This window comes from Hyla sarda, chromosome 1, assembly GCF_029499605.1.
Source record: "Hyla sarda isolate aHylSar1 chromosome 1, aHylSar1.hap1, whole genome shotgun sequence".
Taxonomy (NCBI): Eukaryota; Metazoa; Chordata; class Amphibia; order Anura; family Hylidae; genus Hyla; species Hyla sarda.
Genome location: NC_079189.1, coordinates 59583864 through 59605174, shown reverse-complemented (window position 1 = coordinate 59605174; position 21311 = coordinate 59583864). Strand labels below are relative to the sequence as shown.

Here is a 21311-nt window from a genome sequence, read left to right as displayed (position 1 = left end):
ACAGTAAATGAATAACCTACTCAGAGTATTCCCCAGGATAGACAGTTGAATGATAACACCTTCCTGTCAGTAGTCACCTCTAGGAGGGTGTTTAAGAGCTTACTACACACAATTTAAACATTGAACTTAACTTAGTATTCCAGTATATTTTGTCATGGATAAATGGGCATTAGAAAGAGGCCTTTTCCACAATATACGGTAAATAACTTCATATCCTAACAACATAATGGGAAATATATATTTGCATTATCATATAGGTATTTTCCTTGGGTGATTAATGTTAATTTATTGTTCACTATAAATTGGATTATTTGTATACCCCTTTTCAGAAACCCAGTCCTCAAGTCCCACCAACAGTGTTCTTCCCTGTTCTCTTCCAACGGAGTAACTAAAAACATCCTGGACTGTTGGTGGGCCTTGAGGACTATGTTGGGGACCCGATATCCCCTGATATATATGGTCAGTTTTTTGACAGCCTTTACCTGTGATTGCATGCAAAGTACATATAAATAAAAAAAATAAAAAATAAAAAAAATAAAAAATAAAAAAAATACTCATCCGCCGCAGATCCCCTGCCAATGCCACTGCTGCTACTTAAAGCTTCCTGTTCTCCATCCTGACACACTGGATGGGCAGGCATTTCTGATGTGTCAGGATGAAGAATAGTAAGGCTGGGTTCGCATCACAATTTGAGTGTCTGCTGCACAGATAAGATTTTGGAACCTCAAACTGGCTGAAATTGTATTTGTGCACGGACATGTATGGAACCATTAACTTTTATGGGGCTGCGGACACAATCGTAGTCAGCTAGTGACTATGATCTGGTCATTTTCTCAGCATGTCAGATTTTTGACACGTGTAAAACATCTGATGTGCTGAGAAAATGACCAGATCGTAGCCACTAGCTGACTACGATCCATGGCAGATGACTAGAAGATTTTTTTTTCTTTTCTTTTTTTCAAATTCAAAAGAAATTTTATTAGCAAAGAAGTAACAAGTGTACATAAAAAGAACCAACAACAGTCAAGCCCGTCAGTCTGGAGAGACCCAAAATACAAGGGGCAGAAAGTCAAACTGAAACATATTAATATTGGAGTACAAGTGCATCAGAATAATGAGCATAACGCAAAAGGCATATACTGTATAAGGTTCAGTTAGATCCTGCTCGAGTGACCAGAAAATAAAGGGAGTATGGAGAAAGGTGACTCGCTGGATGCACAAGATGTAAGTTGCAAGGATACAACAGAAAGATAAAACTATGAATAAGAGGATAGACAGCACACTCACAGACACACAAATGCACAAGAAAAAAGTGGTCAAGGAATAGAGCCTAAGGAAGTACATAGAGAGAGAACACGTAAAAGATAAAGGACAAGAGATCCGTAGGCAGAGACCGCTACCCAGAGTACCAGCGGGGGCAGATAGCACACGAGTATAGAAGCGCATAAGAGCAGGGGATGAAGCAGGCTCACATTACAACAGCGAACTATACCTCCCGGAGGAACAGAATTCCCCCCCATGGAAGCCAGGTGGCACCCACTCTCGCAACGTCGTTTGGGAGGACAGCTAATAGCTCCTTCTTGCGACGCGTTTGGGCCACTTCAGCCATCCATTCTTCTATGGTGGGGGGTCCGGGGATTTCCACTTCCGAGGGATGATTGACTTGGCAGCCTGCAGAAGGTGCCTGACTAATGATGGTTTAAATTTCGCCTGCGCCATGGGGAACATGGAGAAGCGTAGCCTTTGGGGTGTGAGGTACCTTAATGACCTCCCCCACGACCCGGAGTACAGAGTTTGAAAACCCGGTCAGGACCGGGCACGCCCACCAAATATGAGTCATTGTACCCTCAGCAGTACCACATCTCCAACATGTACTGGGCACAGAAGGGTACCAGCGGTGTAACATCGACGGCACTCGGTACCATCTAGAAAGGACTTTGTAGCATGTTTCTTGGGATTTAGAGGCAACAACCGCTTTATGTGTTTAACAATTTGCCTAATTCAGTTTCCCAAGCCTGACAATAGGCCGGGAGGGAGCTAGATCTGGGCGATAGTAAAAGATCATACATTAAAGAGATGGCATGCCGAGGGTAAGAAGAGGAAAGGCAGAGATTCTCAAAGGGTGATAGTGGGCGGTGCACCCTAGCTTGATGGGGGAGCGAGGAAAAGAAATGACGTAATTGAAGATAAGCGAATGGGGCGCGTCTAGATGGGGGCCTATCAGCGAGCAGCTCCTCTAGGGTTTTGAGTCTCCCATCCTTCACTATATCCCGGAGCCTGAGAGGATGTGTTTAGCGTGGTCCCAAAGAAGTCACCTCCCGAGGGGTCTCCGGGTGGAAAGGACTGATTACCCGACACCGGGAGAAGTGGGCCCATTCTGTCAATCAGGCTCTCCTCACCACGTACCGCATGCAGGGAGGCTAGAGTGTGGCGTGTGGTGAACGAGGAGGGAAATGTGTCTTGTCGGGCGGGTGACCATGTCCACGGCAGGGAAGCTAAAGGCCTTGGAGAAAGATCCTGGGCCAGGCGAACCCACAATTTAGTTTCAAGATTATGCGACCAGTACAGGACACAAGCATGTACACATGCCAAATAGTACAGGTGGCAGTCAGGCAATCCGGTTCCTCCTGACAACTTGGGTATGGAGAGAAGGATGCGATTCAGACAAGGACGTGTCAAGGACCAGACGAATAAGCCGAAACAAGTACGCACCGAGCGCCAAAAGGAAGTGGGTATATGAATGGGTAAGGTCTGCAGGAGGTACAATAAACGGGGCATAAGTGTCATTTTCAGGATGTTCATTCCAGGGCTGTGGAGTCGGAGTCAGAGTCGGATTCGAGGAGTCTGACGAAATTTTGGGTACCTGGAGTCCGAGTCGGCAAACAATGCACCGACTCCGACTAGATTTAGATTGGAATAAAAAAAAAAGCAAGTTTAAATGTCCCAATTCACAAAAAGTTATAATGAATGAATTCTCTACTATAAGACTAAAGATCAATGCATGCAGTGCCTCATGTAACCGCAAAACGAACACGTTAAGTGACTGAAGAAGCATGCTTTTCATGTGCTTTACTATTTGGCACGCAACGCACAATTAGGAGCGGCAATACTTATACTTTCCATAGTGTTGTGTCCTGCTGTTACAGGGAACCCATAAGTAACCTAGCCTCTCACTGATGAGGGATTAAAGAAATATGTTTTTTGCAGGACTAGAGACACTTGCATAAGTGAAGGGAATGGAGGGTCAATAGTTCAAGACTGAAGCTGTAAACCATTGGAAAAACTGCTGCCATTCAGCTAAGGCTATAAAAACTTGTAAACTCGATTGTTAGCTTAAAGGGGTACTCCGCCCCTAGACATCACGAGGGGCGGAGCCGAGATGTAGCGATGCTCCGGCCCTTGTATCGCCCGTCATTACGCACAGAGCGAACTCGCTCTGTGCAGTAATGATAGCGCGGTGCCGCATCGGCGATCCTGGGGGTCCCCAGCAGCGGGACCCCGGTGATCTGACATCTTATCCCCTATCCTTTGGAAAGGGGATAAGATGTCAGATCGCCGGGGTCCCGCTGCCTGGGACCCCCGGGATCGCCGCTGCGGCACTGCGCGCTCATTACTGCACAGAGAGAGTTCGCTCTGTGCGTAATGACGGGCGATACAGGGGCTGGAGCATCGATACATCATGGCTCCGCCCCTCATGATGTCACGGCCCGCCCCCTCAATATAAGTCTATGGGAAGGGGCGTGGGGGTCGTCACTCCCCCATGCCATAGACTTGCATTAAGGGGGCGGGTCGGGATGTCACGAGGGGCGGAGCCATGACGTCACTCTGCTCCATCCCCTGTATCACCCATCATTACGCACAGAGCAAACTCTCTGTGTAGTAATGAAAGCGCGGTGCCGCAGTGGCGATCCCGGGGGTCCCCAGCAGCAGGACCCCGGCGATCTGACATCTTATCCCCTATCCTTTGGATAGGGGATAAGATGTCTAGGGGCGGAGGACCCCTTTAAACTTGACTATGGGATTCTACTAGGGAAATCATGTTTTATAATAAATGCCCCTTCCTGGATCCTTCCACTGCCCTATCTTCAGCAGCATATCAGCACACAAACTGTTCAATACAGTAGACTGTTGGCTTCCCAGCCAGTAGTCCTGCGGTAATGACAGGTATCTTTACTTCAAGGAATGTATAAAATACATTCACATATTAATACAGAGGAGTCGGAGTCGGACTCGGAAGCACAGAAAACTCCGGAGTTCAAGTATTATCTACCGAATTCACAGCCCTGGTTCATTCGACCAAACCAAGAAAATTCCCTCTTAGTCCAGACCGACAGGTCCGAGTGGAAATGGGCCAGCAGTGGGAAGAAGTTAAGGGAAAACAGTTGAGAAAGGTCGGATGTGATCCTTGTGCCCAGGTAAATCCCCCTAGACTGCCAAGTAAAAGGAAACGCAGAGCGAAGGGAAGCCTCCACACGCCCCGGTAATGAAACATTCAAAGCCTCCGATTTAGAGAAATTAATTTAAAAATTTGACCAGGAGCCAAACTCAGTGAGCTTGTGCATAAGGTTCGGCAGGGACACTATAGGGTCCATCAAGTAGACCAAGAGGTTGTCAGCGAATGCCGAGCACTTGTACTCGTGCCCACCTACCACCACACCAAGAATGTTGGGGTCTGATCGAATAGAGGCCAAGAGATGCTCCATCACCAGAACGTAGAGGAGCGGGGACAGGGGACACCCCTGTCGCGTGCCGTTTTTTATTAGGAAGGGGGAGGACATGGCGCCATTCATTTTAAGTCGGGCCGCAGGGGAGCAGTAGAGGGCCATCATTTTAGCTGCGAAAACCGGGCCTAAACCAATATGTCGAAGAGTCTATGCCAGGGAGGACCAGTAAATGCAATCAAAAGCTATTTCAGCGTCCAGGGAAAGAATCATCAGAGGCAGTTTAGAAGACTTGGCATGGTGAATAATATCCAAAGTCTTGATGGTATTATCCCTGGCTTCCCTCCCCGGCACAAACCCCACCTGATCTAAATGGACCAAACTGGGGAGAATGGAATTCAAACGAACTGCCAACAATTTCGAGTAAATCTTGAGGTCTACGTTCAAAAGGGATATGGGCCGGAAACAGCCACAAACCTGAGGGTCCTTCCCAGGCTTCGGGAGCACCACAATGTGGGCCAGGGTGGAAGATTCCGGGATGGGCATTGAATGGGAAACGGAGTTAAAGGCCTTAAGCATGAGAGGAGACAAGCTAGCAAAAAGGATTTTATAAAATTTGGACGTGTAGCCGTCCGGACCAGGGCTCTTCCCGCCTGGGCGGTCCTGAACAACACGGTCCAGTTCCTCCGGAGAGAAAGGAGTCTCAATGTCTTCAGTAGAGTGAGCTACTTGGCCAGAAGGTGTGCGAATGCAAGGGATATGTGACTGAGCTATCTTGGAGTGCAGCGCCCTGGCAAACATGCAACCACTTTTGTTCCCATACTCATAGAACCTACTACGACCCATCTGTAGCCAGCGCCCCCAAGACTCTTCTAAAAGCCTTTTCCCCTCAAGCCTAGCCAGCTGCAGGTCCCGGAGTACCGTCTGGGAAAGGGAATGTTTGTGTAGAACTTCAAGGGAAGAAACAGCAGAAAGAGCCCTACGGAGCGCCTGAGCCTTGCCTTGTTTGAGGCGAGACCCATGTTTAATGAGGACCCCTCGGAGGACACACTTAAGAGCCTCCCATTGCATAAACGGACTGGTAGAGTCTCCCTCGTGATCTCTCATAAAACCGGCAACAGTCGCCGACAGATCGGCCAAACAAGGCGGGTCCAGTAACAAGGATTCGTTCAATCTCCATGACCAGGCCGATTTAGTCAGGAAAGGAAGATGGAGAGAGCAGAAGACAGGAGCATGAACGGACCATAAAATGTTGCCAATTGAAGACCACCCAGGGAAGGGCAGCATGTTGGACCAGCACATAATCTAGGCGACAGTAGGTTCCGTGCAGGGAAGAGAAGAAACTATAATCTCTGTCCAGGGGATGTTGCAACCGCCAAACGTCACTCAACTGCAATAAAGCCAAGGCCCGCTTCACGCGCTTTATGGCCGCATAGGACAAGCTAGAGCAACCCGTGGAAATATCCGAAGTAGGGTCAAGAGTCAAGTTCAGATCCCCGCACAGAACCACCGTCCCCCGAACCAAGGGCAGCGCAGCATCTATTAGGTTAAGCAAAAACTCCACCTGGCCCTGGTTAGGAGCATATGTATTGATGACAGTGAAGAGTCTACCATTAAGCGATAAGGACAAGATAATATACCTTGCATGCGCATCTAATGTAACATCCAAGACCTGATGGGCCAGGGACCTATGTATAGCTATGGCTACCCCTTTAGCACGCGCCTCTGAGTTATTGGCACAGAACCGAATTGGATAATGTCTATTTTCTTTTCTTTTTTTTAAAGTGTACCTGTCATCAAACTAAACTTTTAATATATTGTTCCTCATGTAATTATCAGACACTTTGCTATTTATTTGCTGTTAAAATTCTCATCCTTTATATGTTTTTAAAGTGACTGAAAAAACGGCCACTAGGTGGCTCTGTTCTGTTCCCTGCACAAGTCAGATGGTTAGTTTGGTCTCCTCCCGGCCTGGCAGGAGACCAAACTCAGGAAGTGCACGAGGGCATGGGGAGGCACAGCTCTCACAGGCTTCAGTGATGTCACGCCTGCTGGGGAACACCCACTTTCTCCTGCCGGGAGCTCACACAATGTGAACAAGGGAAAAGGTATGATACAGAGCTTTTTAAAGCTTGGAAAAAAAATTTAAAGGGCAGGAGGGGTGTTGGGAGTAGAAAGAGAATATAATCGGAGTTAGTTTAGAAAACATTGTTTGATGACAGGTACTCTAATGTTTTGCAGCCTCTTAATAATTTTTGGTTTTCTCTGGAAAACCTCTTTTAAAAAGGAGCATGCTGTCTCAAAGTTATTGTGTAATGATAGGACATGCAATCACTTTATGATGGGTGGGGGTCCCAACTCTGAGACACCCATCACTCCTAAGAAATAAAGTACTCTAAAGGTGACACAGCTCTACTCTACTGCTGCATCAGAATCCAAATAAACTGAAATCTAGCACAAGTTGTGCAAGTTAAAATCTCTGTTTATTAAATATTGAATAAAATAATTCAAGCAGAACAGCAGCAAGAGCAATAAATCCATGAATCAGATTAGCAGCAGAGAAATCACATCTGGTCGACACAATTTACACCAACCAATTGTTTAATCACAGGCCCAATAACAGTCATAGCACTGTGTCCCTTTCATTCTCATACTCGGAGGGGGTCTCAGACATCAGACCCCCACTGATTAAACAATGGTGTATCTTAGGGATATGTCATCACTTTTTTGGATGGAAACCCCTATTAGTCATCTTTGTTTTTCTAATCCTGTACAATCCTTTTAGAATATATTTAACAGGGTATTCTGGCTTTATATATCGTATTCCCTACCCAAAGGATAGGGGATAAGATGTATGATCGCAGGGGTCCTGCCGATGGGGACCCCCACGATCTCTGTGCAGCCCCCAGCATTCTTTGCCAGGCACTGCCTCCGAGATGGGGAAGTAGTGTCACGGCCTCGCCCCCTAGTGACATCTCGGCCATGCCCTCCTCCATTCATGTCTATGTCCATAGACATGAATGGAGGGGCGTGGTGTGATGTCACTAGGAGACGTGGCTGTGATGTCACGTCCCCGTCCGGTGCAGAATGCCGGGGGCTGCACCAAAATCACGGGGGTCCCCAGCGGTAGAACCCCTGCTATCATACATCTTATCCCCTATCCATTGGATAGGGGATAAGATGTATAAAGCCGGAATACCACTTTAAGCTGCTGAGAATTTCTTAAATGGGCACTGTCATGAACTTTTTTTTTTAATATGTTGTAGTACTGATGTACTACAACATATTTCTAATATACTTTAATAATTTTTTTTGTAATTAAAACACTTTTTTTGATTTTGAAATCCGGCCACTAGGGGTCTCCCCTCCTAGTGGCCGGCTGCAGCCTGCTGTGACGTCACAGATGAATTCTGACAGATCCCGGCCGAGCATCGGTCCGAATTCAGTCAGGCTGCGCTCGCTCCCTGCCTGTCAGACAGGCGGGAGCGAGCGCTTTGAACAAAGAGGATGTGCGCAAGCTTCCTGGCCTCGCACGCCGGCCCCGGATCCCGGTGTGAGGTGGAATTTCATGCGACGCTGCTGCTAAGCAGTGCTGCACTAGGACTGCCCTGCACTTTAGTCTTTTTCGGGCGGGCGGAGGGGGGGGGTCGGCTGAGCAGGTTGCGCGGCGGGGTTCGGGGGAGCGGGATGTGCAGCAGCTGTAACATAGATACTGTTTTCACCACAGTGTGCCTCCTGTTGTTTCCCCACTAAAACTTGACAAAAAAGGCAGATAGTTCGGCATACAAAATTCCAACGTTAGGTAGGCAATAAAAGCAGGTACAAACACGATGGAAATCATCGAAAGGACATCTGGACGTGTTTCGGGTGGGTATAACAGCCTTTATCATCTGTGATAAAGGGTTATACACAACCGAAACGCATCCAGCTGTCCTTCTGATCGTCCTGCTTTTATTGCCTAAATAAAGTTGGAGTTTCGTATGCCGAACTTTTTTGTCAAGATTGATTGCGGACCTGGGTCAGTGTGGGTCCGAGCACAGAATTTGCAGTCTACTTGAGCCGGCCTCCCTCCTGTTTCCCCACTACAACTCCCAGCATGCCCTGACAGCCAATAGATGTCAGGAAAAGCTGGGAGTTGTAGTGGTGAAACAGATGGGGGTACAATGTATAGGTGAACTAAGGGCGGAAGTCGGCCCCCTGCAGGAATAAGTGACGTCGCGCCTGCTGGGGAAGTCTGCCTGTTAAGTGAGCACACTACCAGGCAGACAAAAAGGCATTTTTAATATAGTGAAGAAAAAAAAATGTATGCAGTGAGGGAGTTAGGGATAGATGGGCAATAGGCAGGGACAGAGCCAATGGCTGTTAGGGCATGCTGGGAGTTGTAGTTTTGCAACATCTGGAGGTCCGCAGGTTGAAGATCACTGTCCTATACTTTACATTGTATTTGGTTCAGAATCTTTATTTTCTAGATTTTTATCCTATAAAATTAGGTGCGTCTTATATGCCGGAGCGTCTTATTTGACGAAACATACAATAGATGTACATGGTTTGGAGTAACATATATATATTATATTATATATATATATATATATATATATATATATATATATATATATATATATTTCTTTTCTGACAGGTACGCTTTAACCAAATCCATAAGTAAATACATACATTTTGTATACAAGCCTATAAAGTGTGGCAAGTATAATAATAAAAACAAATAACGGTCAATCAATAATAAAGAATAAAGGGCTATATGAGATACAACATGTTAGTATTAAATGTTATTACACATGTGAAGGGTATAAACATTAGGTGCATTATATGTATTTTTTTTTTAATTGCTCGGCAGGTTGGCTGAACTTTTCCCCCACAATGACAGATTTACATTACCACCCGTTCCGGCTCCAATCACATGTTCCTATTGTTATTATCTCACTTATGGCACATAATAGTTTTTAATTGAAAAGGAACAAACTGCCTGTGATCCACTAGCACAAAGGAAATCTATTACCGTGATAAAAGCCTTTCTAATTATCACATTAAGCCTTCTCTTATACCCTATGGGAATATGGCACAACACATATTTCAATGTTCTGCTGAGGGAATCTTTTTGATGTTGAAAATAGTCACTTCATTTGAACAAAAAAATGATGATCTGTTTTTTTATGTTTTATTTTATGCCGTCATGGTCCGGTTAGCGTATTGTAGCAAGGAGGGATAATAGGTTTCCTTCATTCTATCAGAATCCTTATTAGGAGAGGGAAAGAACATCACCTGGACCTTAGAGTTTCTTCTATCTAAATGCGGAGGCCAGAATATAAACAGAGAACATAAGTGTGGCATGAAGCAGTGATTTGGGGGAATTTGGAGGTCAAGCCAACACCTTCAACTCTTTGCAAACATTGTTTAGGAATAAAGAATCTGACAGCGTGGCTGGAGCATTATCCTGCCATTGGGGAATAGCCCAATGGCAGGATAATGCTCCAATGTTAAAGGGGTACTCCAGTGGAAAACTTCTTTTTTTAAATCAACTGGTGCCAGAAAGTTAAACAGATTTGTAAATTACTTTTATGAAAAAAAAATCTTAATCCTTTTAGTACTTATTAGCTGCTGAATACTACAGAGGAAATTCTTTTCTTTTTGGAACACAGAGCTCTCTGCTGACATCATGACCACAGTGCTCTCGGCTGACATCTCTGTCCATTTTAAGAACTGTCCAGAGTAGGAGAAAATCCCCATAGAAAACATATGTTGCTCTGGACAGTTCCTAAAATGGACAGAGATGTCAGCAGAGAGCACTGTGCTCGTGATGTCAGCAGAGAGCACTGTGTTCCAAAAAGAAAATAATTTCCTCTGTAGTATACAGCTGTTAATAAGTACTGGAAGGATTAAGATTTTTTAATAGAAGTTATTCACAAATCTGTTGATTTAAAAAAAAAAAAAAGTTTTCCACTGGAGTACCCCTTTAAGTTAGGTGGCGCATGTTACGGTCAGATCCATATGATTTCCAGGATCCAAGGTTTCCCATTAGAACATTGTCCCTCAGCTTGTCTTCTTCCCATCCTGGTGCCTTCTCTTTCCCAGGAAAACCATTCACATGATGTAAAACAAAACGTGATCCATCAGAACAGGGAGGCTTCTTCTACTGCTCCATGGTCCAGTTCTGATACTCAGATGCCCATTGTAGACACTCTTGGCAGTAGACAAGACTCACCAAGAAGTCTGTGACTACACATCATCTGCTTACATAGCAAGCTGCAATGTCTCTTGTGTTTTAAGGGGTACTCCGGTGGAAAACTATTTTTTACAATCAATTGGTACCAGAAAGTTAAACCGATTTATATATTTGTATCAAGAAAGGAGGTTGACCTGGCACTAGTCACAGCACTGTTCTCTGAAGGAATACTCACCTGTCGGCAAACCGGGAGCAAAAGCAGCCAATGTCTCTGTGCGTCTCTCCGTGTGGTGCTACTCGATTTCAACAAAGCAGTTCAAACCATGTTCTTGTAAGGCAGAAAATATATTCGCCCCAGGGCCTGACGAAGCGCACAAGCGCGATAATGGACCGTCCGAACCCACGCGCTCCTGCACTATCCCGCTATCTCCCTGCCATGCACATGTCTCTGTACCATGAATTAAGAATATTCTGAATGACAATCTGTGTCCGAGGGGAGTGCTCCGAATATATTTTCTGCCTTACAAGAACAGATCTATATATTTGTTCTATTTAAAAATCTTAATCCTTCAAGTACTTATCAGCTGCTGTATGCTCCACAGAAAGTTCTTTTCTTTTTTAATTTCCTTTCTGTTTTACCACACTGCTCTCTGCTGACACCTCTGTCTGTGTCAGGAACTGTCCATAGCAGGATAGGTTTGCTATAGGGATTTGCTCCTACTCTGGACAGTTCCTGACACGGACAGAGGTGTCAGCAGAGAGCACTGTGGTCAGACAGAAAGGAAATTCAAAAAGAAAAGAACTTCCTGTGGAGTATACAGCAGCTGATAACTACTGGAAGGATTAAGATTTTTAAATTTCTGTCCCCTGCATCGCCCGTCATCAGCCACAAAGCAATCCTCGCTCTGTGCAGCTGAGAAACGGGGGTGCTGCAGGAGAGATCACGGGGGTCCCCAGCGGCCAGACCCCCGCTATCAGCAGCTATGTTTTTCTAATCTTGGATAACCTCTTTGGTCATTTGTTGCACAATATATTTCTCCCCTTCACAGACAATTGTTACAAGATAATCATTAATATTTATTTCACTTCATCTGGTTTTCCGGTTTGGGCTGATCACTGTAAATACAGACACCTAACTACCTAGGATACTCACAATCTTTTCTTGTCCACCACGCGTTTCACTCGGATGGCCCGTTGCTCGGAGTACAGTTTACACACTCCTGCAGAGAAATAGGAAAGGCCGCAACTTTAATATTACACAATCAAAAGTTTAGGAAGTATGAAAAAAGATAAGATATATATTTCCGCATCTGTAAGTGTCCACAAACAAGTCCCAACCCCAAACTTCATGTGTAACACTATGAAATTCACAAGCAGACAGCTGCTGACCTGACATAATAGCATCAAACACAGGGGTCTGTCTTTATTAATACACCTACTTTTTAAATAGTCTCCAATAAAGTCCAAGATGGCCAGTCTGTGTTCTTTTACTTGAGTAGAAATGGTCTCTTTACACGCTGCAGAAAAAAAAAAATTATATCATATCTATATATCTCTATTGTATCTATTATATAATAAATACACTCACACAGTCATGTACGAAAATGTTGTCACTCCTGAAATGTTTCAAGAAAATGAAGTATTTCTCACTGAAAGGATTGCAGTAACACATGTTTTGCTATACACATGTTTATTCCCTTTGTGTTATTGGAACTAAACCAAAAAAGGAGGAAAAAAACTGTACATAATGTCACCAAACTCCAAAAATATGCTGGACAAAATTATTGGCACCCGTTCAAAATTGTGGATAAATAAGATTGTTTCAAGCATGTGATGCTCCTTTAAACTAACCGGGGGCAAGTAACAGGTGGGGGCAATATAAAAATCACACCTGAAAGCAAATAAAAAGGAGAGAAGTTCACTTAGTCTTTGCATTGTGTGTCTGTGTGTGCTACACTAAGCATGGACTACAGAAAGAGGAGAAGAGAACTGTCTGAGGACTTGAGAACCAAAATTGGGGAAAAATATCAACAATCGGGCATGGTCGGAAGAGAAAAATTGATGAAAGGTGAAATCTGGGGATTACCAACGGATTTTGGGTTGCACTGTACAGCCCAGTGTCAGAAAGTTGGGTTTGTGTCCAAGATCTTGGGTCTTCCAGCAGGACAATGACCCCAAACATACATCAAGAAGCACCCAGAAATGGATGGCAACAAAGCGCTGGAGAGTTCTGAAGTGGCCAACAATGAGTCCAGATCTAAATCCCATTGAACACCGGTGGAGAGATCTTAAAATTGCTGTTGGGAAAAGGCGCTCTTCCAATAAGAGACCTGGAGCAGTTTGCAAAGAGTGGTCCAACATTCCGGCTGTGAGGTGTAAGAAGCTCATTGATGGTTATAGGAAGCGACTGATTTCAGTAATTTTTTCCAAAGGATGTGCAACCAAATATTAAGTTAAGGGTGCCAATAATTTTGTCCAGCCCATTTTTGGAGTTTGGTGACATTATGTCCAATTTGCTTTTTTTCCTCCCTTTTTTGGTTTAGTTCCAATACACACAAAGGGAATAAACATGTGTATAGCAAAACATGTGTTACTGCAATCCTTTTCTGTGAGAAATACTTCATTTTCTAGAAAAATTTCTGGGGTGCCAACAATTACAGCCGTGACTGTATATATAGACTTACTGGATCTATTAAAACATCTGTAAATGAAAATAAGAATTATAGAGATATGTATTATACATTAATTATATCTTGCATATCTATGCCTGAAACAAGCACTGGATCAGAATTTCTGGACTACTAGATTGAAGGGGTACTGGAAAATATAATAATAATTATATATTTTTTTTAATCAACTGGTGCCAGAAAGTTTAACAGATTTGTAAATTACTTCTATTTAAAAAATCTTAATCCTTCCAGTACTTATCAGCTACTGTAAGATCCACAGGAAGTTTTTTCTTTTTGAATTTCCTTTCTGCCTGACCACAGTGCTCTTTGCTGACAGAGTAGGAGCAAATCTCCATAGAAAACCTGGACAGTTCCTGACATGGACAGAGGTGTCAGCAGAGAGCACTGTGGTCAGACAGATAGGAAATTCAAAAAGAAAAGAATGTCCTGTGGATCATACAGCAGCTGATAAGTACTGGAAAGATTAAGATTTTTTTAATAGAAGTAATTTACAAATCTGTTTAACTTTCTGGCAACAGTTGATTAGAATTCTCTTTTTTACCCCCAGTGGAGTACCCCTTTAAATAAATTGACTGTTACTCCATGCAGAAGCGGAAGCCTTTCTATGGCAGAATCAATATTTATAGGAATATTTAATATGATTTCTAGTAACAGGGACTGTACAAATCAAGGGTCCAGCTGTGCTGCGGCTTGAACCAAGTCCCTGAGGGCTACATCCTACGAAGGTGCAACACTATAGCAGCATTTACACATTAACAAACTAGGATCTATTATTTTTTGCAGGACTTGGTATGAGTTGGAGTAACCTGCAATAGTCTGAGGTTCTAAAATAATACTTTACATTGGTGGTCCCATACATGCTGATCATCAGACTTACTGTTTTTGCCCTAAAGCAAAGTACATGCATCATCTTACGGTATAAGCTTGTGTTCTATAAAATGAATACAGGGGGACATTGTACAAGCCTAAAGAAGTACTGAAGTGCAGGACAACTTATCCCCTATCCAAAGGATGTGTCCGATCGTGGGGGGTCCCAGCGGTCGGATCTCCTGCACGGTTTCCCAGCTCTCCCTGTGCACGGAGTGATCTCCGCTCTGTGCAAGGAGACTGTCGATCCTCAAATGAACCACAGATGTCCTGCACCACAGTACTCCTTTAACCCTTTAAAGGGGTATTCCGGCCAAATACATCTTATCCCCTATCCAAAGGATAGGGGATAAGATGTCTGAACGTGGGGGCTCGCCACTGGGATCCCCCCCTACGATCTCCATGCAGCACCCGCATTCTATGCAGGGCTGCGTCTCCAGTCTCGGAAACCTCTTTGTTTCCGGGACTGGAGACGTGACGTCACGCCACGCCCCCTCATGATGTCACGCCATGCACCCTTATGACGTCACGCCACGCCCCTCCATTCATGTCTATGAGAGGGGGCGTGGTCACCCCCTCCCATAGACATGAGTCCAAAAAACAAAGGAGGTTTCTGTGCTGAACGGAGATCACGGGGGGTCCCAGTGGCGGGGGTCCCAGAGCCCCCCCCTGCGATTAGACATCTTATCTTATGAATAAGATGTATTTGGCCACCGGAATACCCCTTTAATCGAGTTTCCCAGGATTTTTATATTGGATGGCTTATCATCAGGATGCAGTGGGGGCCCAGCAATGAGAAGGATGTACATACATTTATAGCCCACAAATCATGTACATTTATGTCATTTTGCACTAAGAAAGTGCTGCAGAATACACATTTTTCCAGTGACTTGATCAGACCTTCACTGAACTCAAAGAAAAGGTACTGAAACCCATTCAAGGGTCATTCAAGGGTCATTCAAGGGTCATTCAAGGGTCCATACAGCACATCAGGCCCTTGTTTCTGAGCAGCAGTGCGCCCAAGGCAGCTGCCCCTTCTGCCTACTCTCACTTTAGATTATGCTGACCTAATCCCTTGCACTACCCTGTATTACTATGACATATTCTTTCTATTCTGCCTCCATTTCAATGTGAACTAAAACTTTCCTCTACGATATCTTACAAACGCAACCTTGAAAAACCTTGAAAGGAATGTGAAAACTGTAAATAGAACTATAATTCTGCATGAGCGAGGAAGACATTGGGTGTATCAGTAAGGATTTTCTCATTACTAAGTAGTTCTATGAGAGGAATATAGACAAGATAGTGGATAGAGGTGTGTTACTTATTGCTATGGAAGACCATTCTTAAAGAACAAGCCAATATTGCTTTGTATGACCCATACGCCTCATCCCGTTCTCTGTAAAATTGTTTTCATCAGATTCACAGAGCTGGAATAGAAATACAAATATAAAAAATGTAAGTGTATGCGAAGGACTGGTTATTTCTGCAACAGCATCGTGAAACTGTATTCCATGTCTATGTAGAGGGTACAGAGGTGAAGCTAAATTATAGAAGTAGAGATTGTACTTAAAGGGCCAATGCACACAATCTTGAACTTCACATAAGGGAGGTATAAAGCATAAAATGTAACTATAAATCGACAATTACTCTTCCTGTAAAGAGTCTTTGAACCACAAACAGTGGATGGTTTCATCCTGTTGCAATTGAAACTAAGAAATATATTTAAAAAATCTTATCTATTTGTCCCAGGACATCGGCCATGTCCCTCCCTCCCTTCTGCTCCACACCTGTGTCTGGCGGTAAGACAACTTTCTGCAGCAGGAGCCTCCCCCCTCTGCAGTAGAATCCCTTGGTTATGGCTTACTTGACACTATTGAAGCAGACCCGGTGGGGGAAGCTGGAGCAGGGTAGATTCTAAAGTGGTGGTGAATGCAGGGGTAGGTAAGTAAAGGTTTCTAGAGACCTGTACATAGAATGGATGTATCCACATCAGTTCCTGTCCCCGGTGGGGGTCAACAATTTTCACCATGTCGTTCAATTCCTTGTTAGCAGGTTTTGTAAAAAAGGCTAAATGACTAGAGTAAACCCACCCCCCAATGTGATATACTGTCCTTCAGTGTACAAAAAACCATAGCACAATGCTCAATATAAATGTTAAATGATTTGAACTAAACAGCAAGTCCCTACATAATACTAGAATAATTTCGTGAAATTGGGGGGAATTTGTCATTGGTTTTACCCAGGTTTTGTGGTGTACATTTGTCTCACAGTTGGTCTCAGATGCTGTGAAAGGAACACACCAAGTCATGATTTCAGTTGATATCATGCAGTGGTAAGGAATTCATTATATGCGACTTTTCAGTTTGTCGCATCTTTTGTCGCAACTGTGCTAACTTAGGCGCAAATCTACACCAGCCCTGACTTGGCTTACAGAACGAACTGTGGACAGCATTTTTAAAAAGTCGCACATTTTGTCACACGGAATAAAAATTTGCACAAAAATTCACAAAGGAATCACCATACAAAGTGGAGTACTGAAGTAAGAAATATGATCAGCACCAGATTTATCACTTGCCCTGCGCCATGTAATGAATCTGGTGCAGGTACACCGTTTCCACCACATGAATTAATGGGTAAAAAGATGTTCACCTACACCACTCCTGATGAATTCCCCCCATTGCTCTTGTGTAAAATCCTGGGGTCCACGCAATCAGTAGGTACAGCCGATACACCTTGTTTAACCCCACAGATCCAAAGCCCCCAAGGAAACATGAGGAGGACATAAAAACTACATGCAGATGGCCATATACCTCGGTATAACTGTACAACTATACTGTATGGGCAGCAAATAGACAACACGACTTCTATCAGTGTCCAGAACTCACCTTCAGTCCTAAGTTGCTGAATAGCATCAGAACACGCTCTCATGAAGGTCTGTGCATCCTGATCAATCTGGTCGCGTTCATTGTCCGTCATACGGGAGTATTTTGACACATGACTAAAAAAATAAAAAGTTACATTTATATATACACAGTATAAATAAACACACATTAAAGCTTGCTACATTCAGCATTTGTGTTCACATAATACTACAGAAAGAAAGAGAAGAGATCATCCACCCTGCAAGCGACTAACTGGACTGCCAACCCAGATGCATAAAAAACACTGTCCCAGCAGGGACAGGAGGCTCGGGATTTCTTACAGTTGTGGTTTTATTCCATCCACAAAGAACAAGTGTGAAATTTCGCCTATGTTGACCATCTTAAGCATAGATGCAACATCAACTCCACTGCCCCATCGTTCAGAACATTTTGTTCCGAACGCTTGGAGCGGGCGGCGAGGGTCGTGACGTCACGACCACGCCCCCCTCGTGATGTCACACCATGCCCCCTCAATGCAAGTCTATGGGAGGGGGCATGGTGACTGCCACGCCCCCTCCCATAGACCTGCATTAAGGGGGCGTGGTGTGACATCACAGGGGTGTGTGGTCACGATGTCAGGACCCCCACCGCTAGCACCAGTGTTCTAAACGAACGCTGGGTGCTGCATAGAGATTGCGGGGTTCCCAGCTGCAGGACCCCCAGGATCAGACATCTTATCCCCCTATCCTTTGCATAGGGGATAAGATGTCTAGGGGCAGAGTACCCCTTTAACTATTAACTTCATTTTTGTCACTGTCCTCTGTGGCATTAGGTGATGGGAAGATTATACAGTCAGGGAGTGAAGGTTTTACATTAAGGGGGTGTCTGCCTAATACACACCCCCTTACTGTATAATCCCACCCAAAGTTACATACTTACCCAGTCTTATTTTCATCTCAATTTCCCATGTTTCAATCCTTATCCTCTTTCATCTGTTATCTTCTCCATTACATTGCTCAGTCCCTTGGAATTTACTGAGCAGGAGGGGGAGTTCCTTCCCGCCAGAACACATAGTGGGGAACTTTCTGCCCTCCCTCAAAGTGCAGGACAAGCAGGGATCTGTGCCGCACGCTCTGAGCTGGATGATGTACAGCCTGCAGCATGGCACAGAGCACTGCTTCTCCTGCTTGTCCCTCCCTCACTTTCTGGATTTTGTCCCACCATCCAGGACAGAGAGGACCCGGCTGTTGGAGCAAATAGCGTCCAATTCGAAACGAGGACCCCTAGTGGCCAAGGCCATGTGAATGAGACACTCTCTTAATGTAAGTCTATGGAGCGTGACTCAATCACGTGACAGTGCAGGGAGAGGACCAACCGGCCTTTTCTCCAGACTCATTCTCCTGAGCTGACGAAAACTTTGACATGTTACTAGGACATGTTTCATACTTGTTTAAAAGTAGTACTATAAAACAAAAGGCTACAAACAATTGACCACAAAATAAAGATATCGGGGGAGATTTATCAATCAGCCTGAAACCCTAATTGTCTGTTTTTTCCCACAGCAACCAATCACAGCTCAACTTTCATCGTAAAGAGCTCTTGTAAAGTGAAAGCTGAGCTGTGATTGGTTGCTATGGGAAAAAACAGACAATTCGGGTTTCAGGCTGTTTGACAAATCATGGCCATCGTGAAGTGCCCTTAACTTTTCACCCCACAAATTATTTTTTCCCAGTTCTGTGGTACATTTAATGGTAAAATTTAAAGGTGTCACAATTGGTTCTACAAAAAACAAGCCCTCACATGGCTCTTTAGATGTGAATAAAAAAAGTTATGGCTTTTAGAATAGGAGGAGGGGAAAAAAAACATAACACAGACACATGTTCAATCAATATGATACAGAGTATGTGGTAGACTGATACCAAGGTAGAGAGGGCCCTGCTCCTATGGGCTTATATTCAGGGCTCAAGTCCTACAGGAACGCGTGGGTACTGAGTTCCTGCACTTTTCAACAGCAGAAACACCATTCCCATTAGCAAGAGTCTTGCTGGACCAGCCTTTGAGTAGAAATCTTGGGTGAGTTCCCAAATTTTTTCCCAGGACTTGACCTTACAATCTATGAGGAAAGGCAGCTGTCTTCTATTAGAAGTTAGGGTCAAGAGGCCATTCTCAGCACAGTAGCAGCAGGGTTTTTGTAGGTTGTCATAAAGAGATGGATCTGAAAGGTCTTGGTGACGGGTGAGGGGCAGATAGCAAGTTCCAGTGTATAAGGGAAGCACGGGAAAAGTCTTGGATATAATTGTGTGAGATGCGGATGAGGGAAGGGCAAAGATGGAGGTCTTGAGAGAATTAGAGATGTAAAATAAGAATGCCTTGAAGGTTTATACTAAAAAAAATTTACAGAAAAAAAATTATAAAATGATAACTTTATGAAGAAGTACAATGATCTATGGAACGTCAGAAGGTAAGAGGGAAAGAAGCCCATTAAAACAGTTGTTCATTGGAACAAATAGCTAAAGAATTCTGGATGGGACCATAATGTTCCACACAGCTGATCACCCGATGCAGGTACAGACTGTCTAACATTGTGCTCCTCAGGATATAATACATATCAGAGCAAGGAGATGTTAAGGCCACAATTATGAGCCCTGCGGGCTACTATACATGGACACATAAGATATAGCTCCTGGCTCATCCTGGCACAGATCTGAATTGCATACACTTATTTTATGCCAGGTTAGACAGATAAAACCAGCCGCATAAGCATCTAAAAGATGAAATCTAGCTGGAGGGAGCCGCCGATACAGGACAATGATCCACAGTGGCGTTTATCTGCCGTCGTCTCCTTTTTACACTCCTCCTGTAGAGGATACACCAGTCGGCTGTAAAATTGAATGTGGTAGAGGAGAAGTTTATGGCGGCGCAACAGAAAGAGGATGAACACGACCTAAAAGGTGATAAAAGAGAAATACTGCAACTACAAGGAACAGGACGACACGGTTTACAAGAAATTCTAGATACATTTTATATAGATTATACACTATATCAGCGTTTCCCAAACAGTGTGCCTCCAGCTGTTGCAAAACTACAATTCACAGCATGCCCGGACAGCACAGCACTATAATGGAGAAAAATATTAAAAAAATACTTATATCTGTTACTTACTAGTTATGTGTCTAGCTCCTGTATTTGGCTCACAGATGCCTCTGTTCTGCTGCTCATTCCTTCTGACATCCACTGCTCAGTAAGGTGCATGTCTAACGCAAGCACTGAACCTGCCATCACTCACCATGCATTCACTTCCTCCCCGAGTCTGCTGTGCTATGTTAAGTCTCTTCATCCAATCACTGCAGGCTGCTCTGTAACCCCTAGATGTTGTCCCTGCCTGTGCTTAAAGGGGTACTCCCACCCTATACATCTTATCCCCTATCCAAAGCATAGGGGATAAGATGTCTGATCGCGGGGGTCCCGCCGCTGGGGACCCCCGCATTATTGCTTGCGGCACCCACCTGTGTTCTCAACGGAACCGCTGGAGGGTCTGAGTCGCGACTCCGGGAACGGAAGTCTGTGACTTCAGAACTCCGCCCCCGTGTGACGTCACGCCCGTCCCCTCAATGCCGGCAAAGATGATGCTGCAGCTGGACATGATTATGTTCTGGATTGTATAGGGACTCCTAGTGGTGTTTTTTATTTATTTTTTATAAGCCATGATTTCTATAAAAAGCAGATAAAATTATCTTATGAATTATATTACAAAAATTGTTTTGCCAAGATGCAAAACATATAAAAAGTTTTTGATTCTAACAGTGCCAATTTAATCAGTGAAGGGTTTCATTCAGTCCCATTGCCACAGATGTATAATATACAGCACTTTAGAGCGATGTTTTTTTGAGAGGTGCGTTTAGGAACTACAACAACTTTAACCCCTTAAGGACTGAGCGTTTTTCCATTTTTGCACTTTCGTTTTTTCCTCCTTATCTTTTAAAAATCATAACCCTTTAAATTTTGCACCTAAAAATCCATATAATGGCTTATTTTTTGCGCCACCAATTCT

General features: G+C 44.2%; 1 protein-coding gene and 1 long non-coding RNA gene across 2 annotated transcripts in view; one reads left to right on the top strand and one right to left on the bottom strand.

Annotated features, from left to right (window-relative positions):
* The window catches only part of STX18 (syntaxin 18), a 211789-nt gene that overhangs the window by 75901 nt on the left and 114577 nt on the right, over nt 1–21311 (bottom strand). Inside the window, exons 3-5 of the mRNA XM_056555133.1 lie at nt 17285–17397; nt 12279–12356; nt 11993–12059 (exon numbers count right to left, since the gene is read on the bottom strand). Of these exons, the coding sequence (XP_056411108.1) occupies nt 11993–12059; nt 12279–12356; nt 17285–17397 (258 nt within the window). The remainder of the gene's footprint in view (nt 1–11992; nt 12060–12278; nt 12357–17284; nt 17398–21311) is intronic.
* The window catches only part of LOC130354412 (uncharacterized), a 97010-nt gene that overhangs the window by 57912 nt on the left and 17787 nt on the right, over nt 1–21311 (top strand). The gene's annotated exons all lie outside the window — the stretch shown is intronic.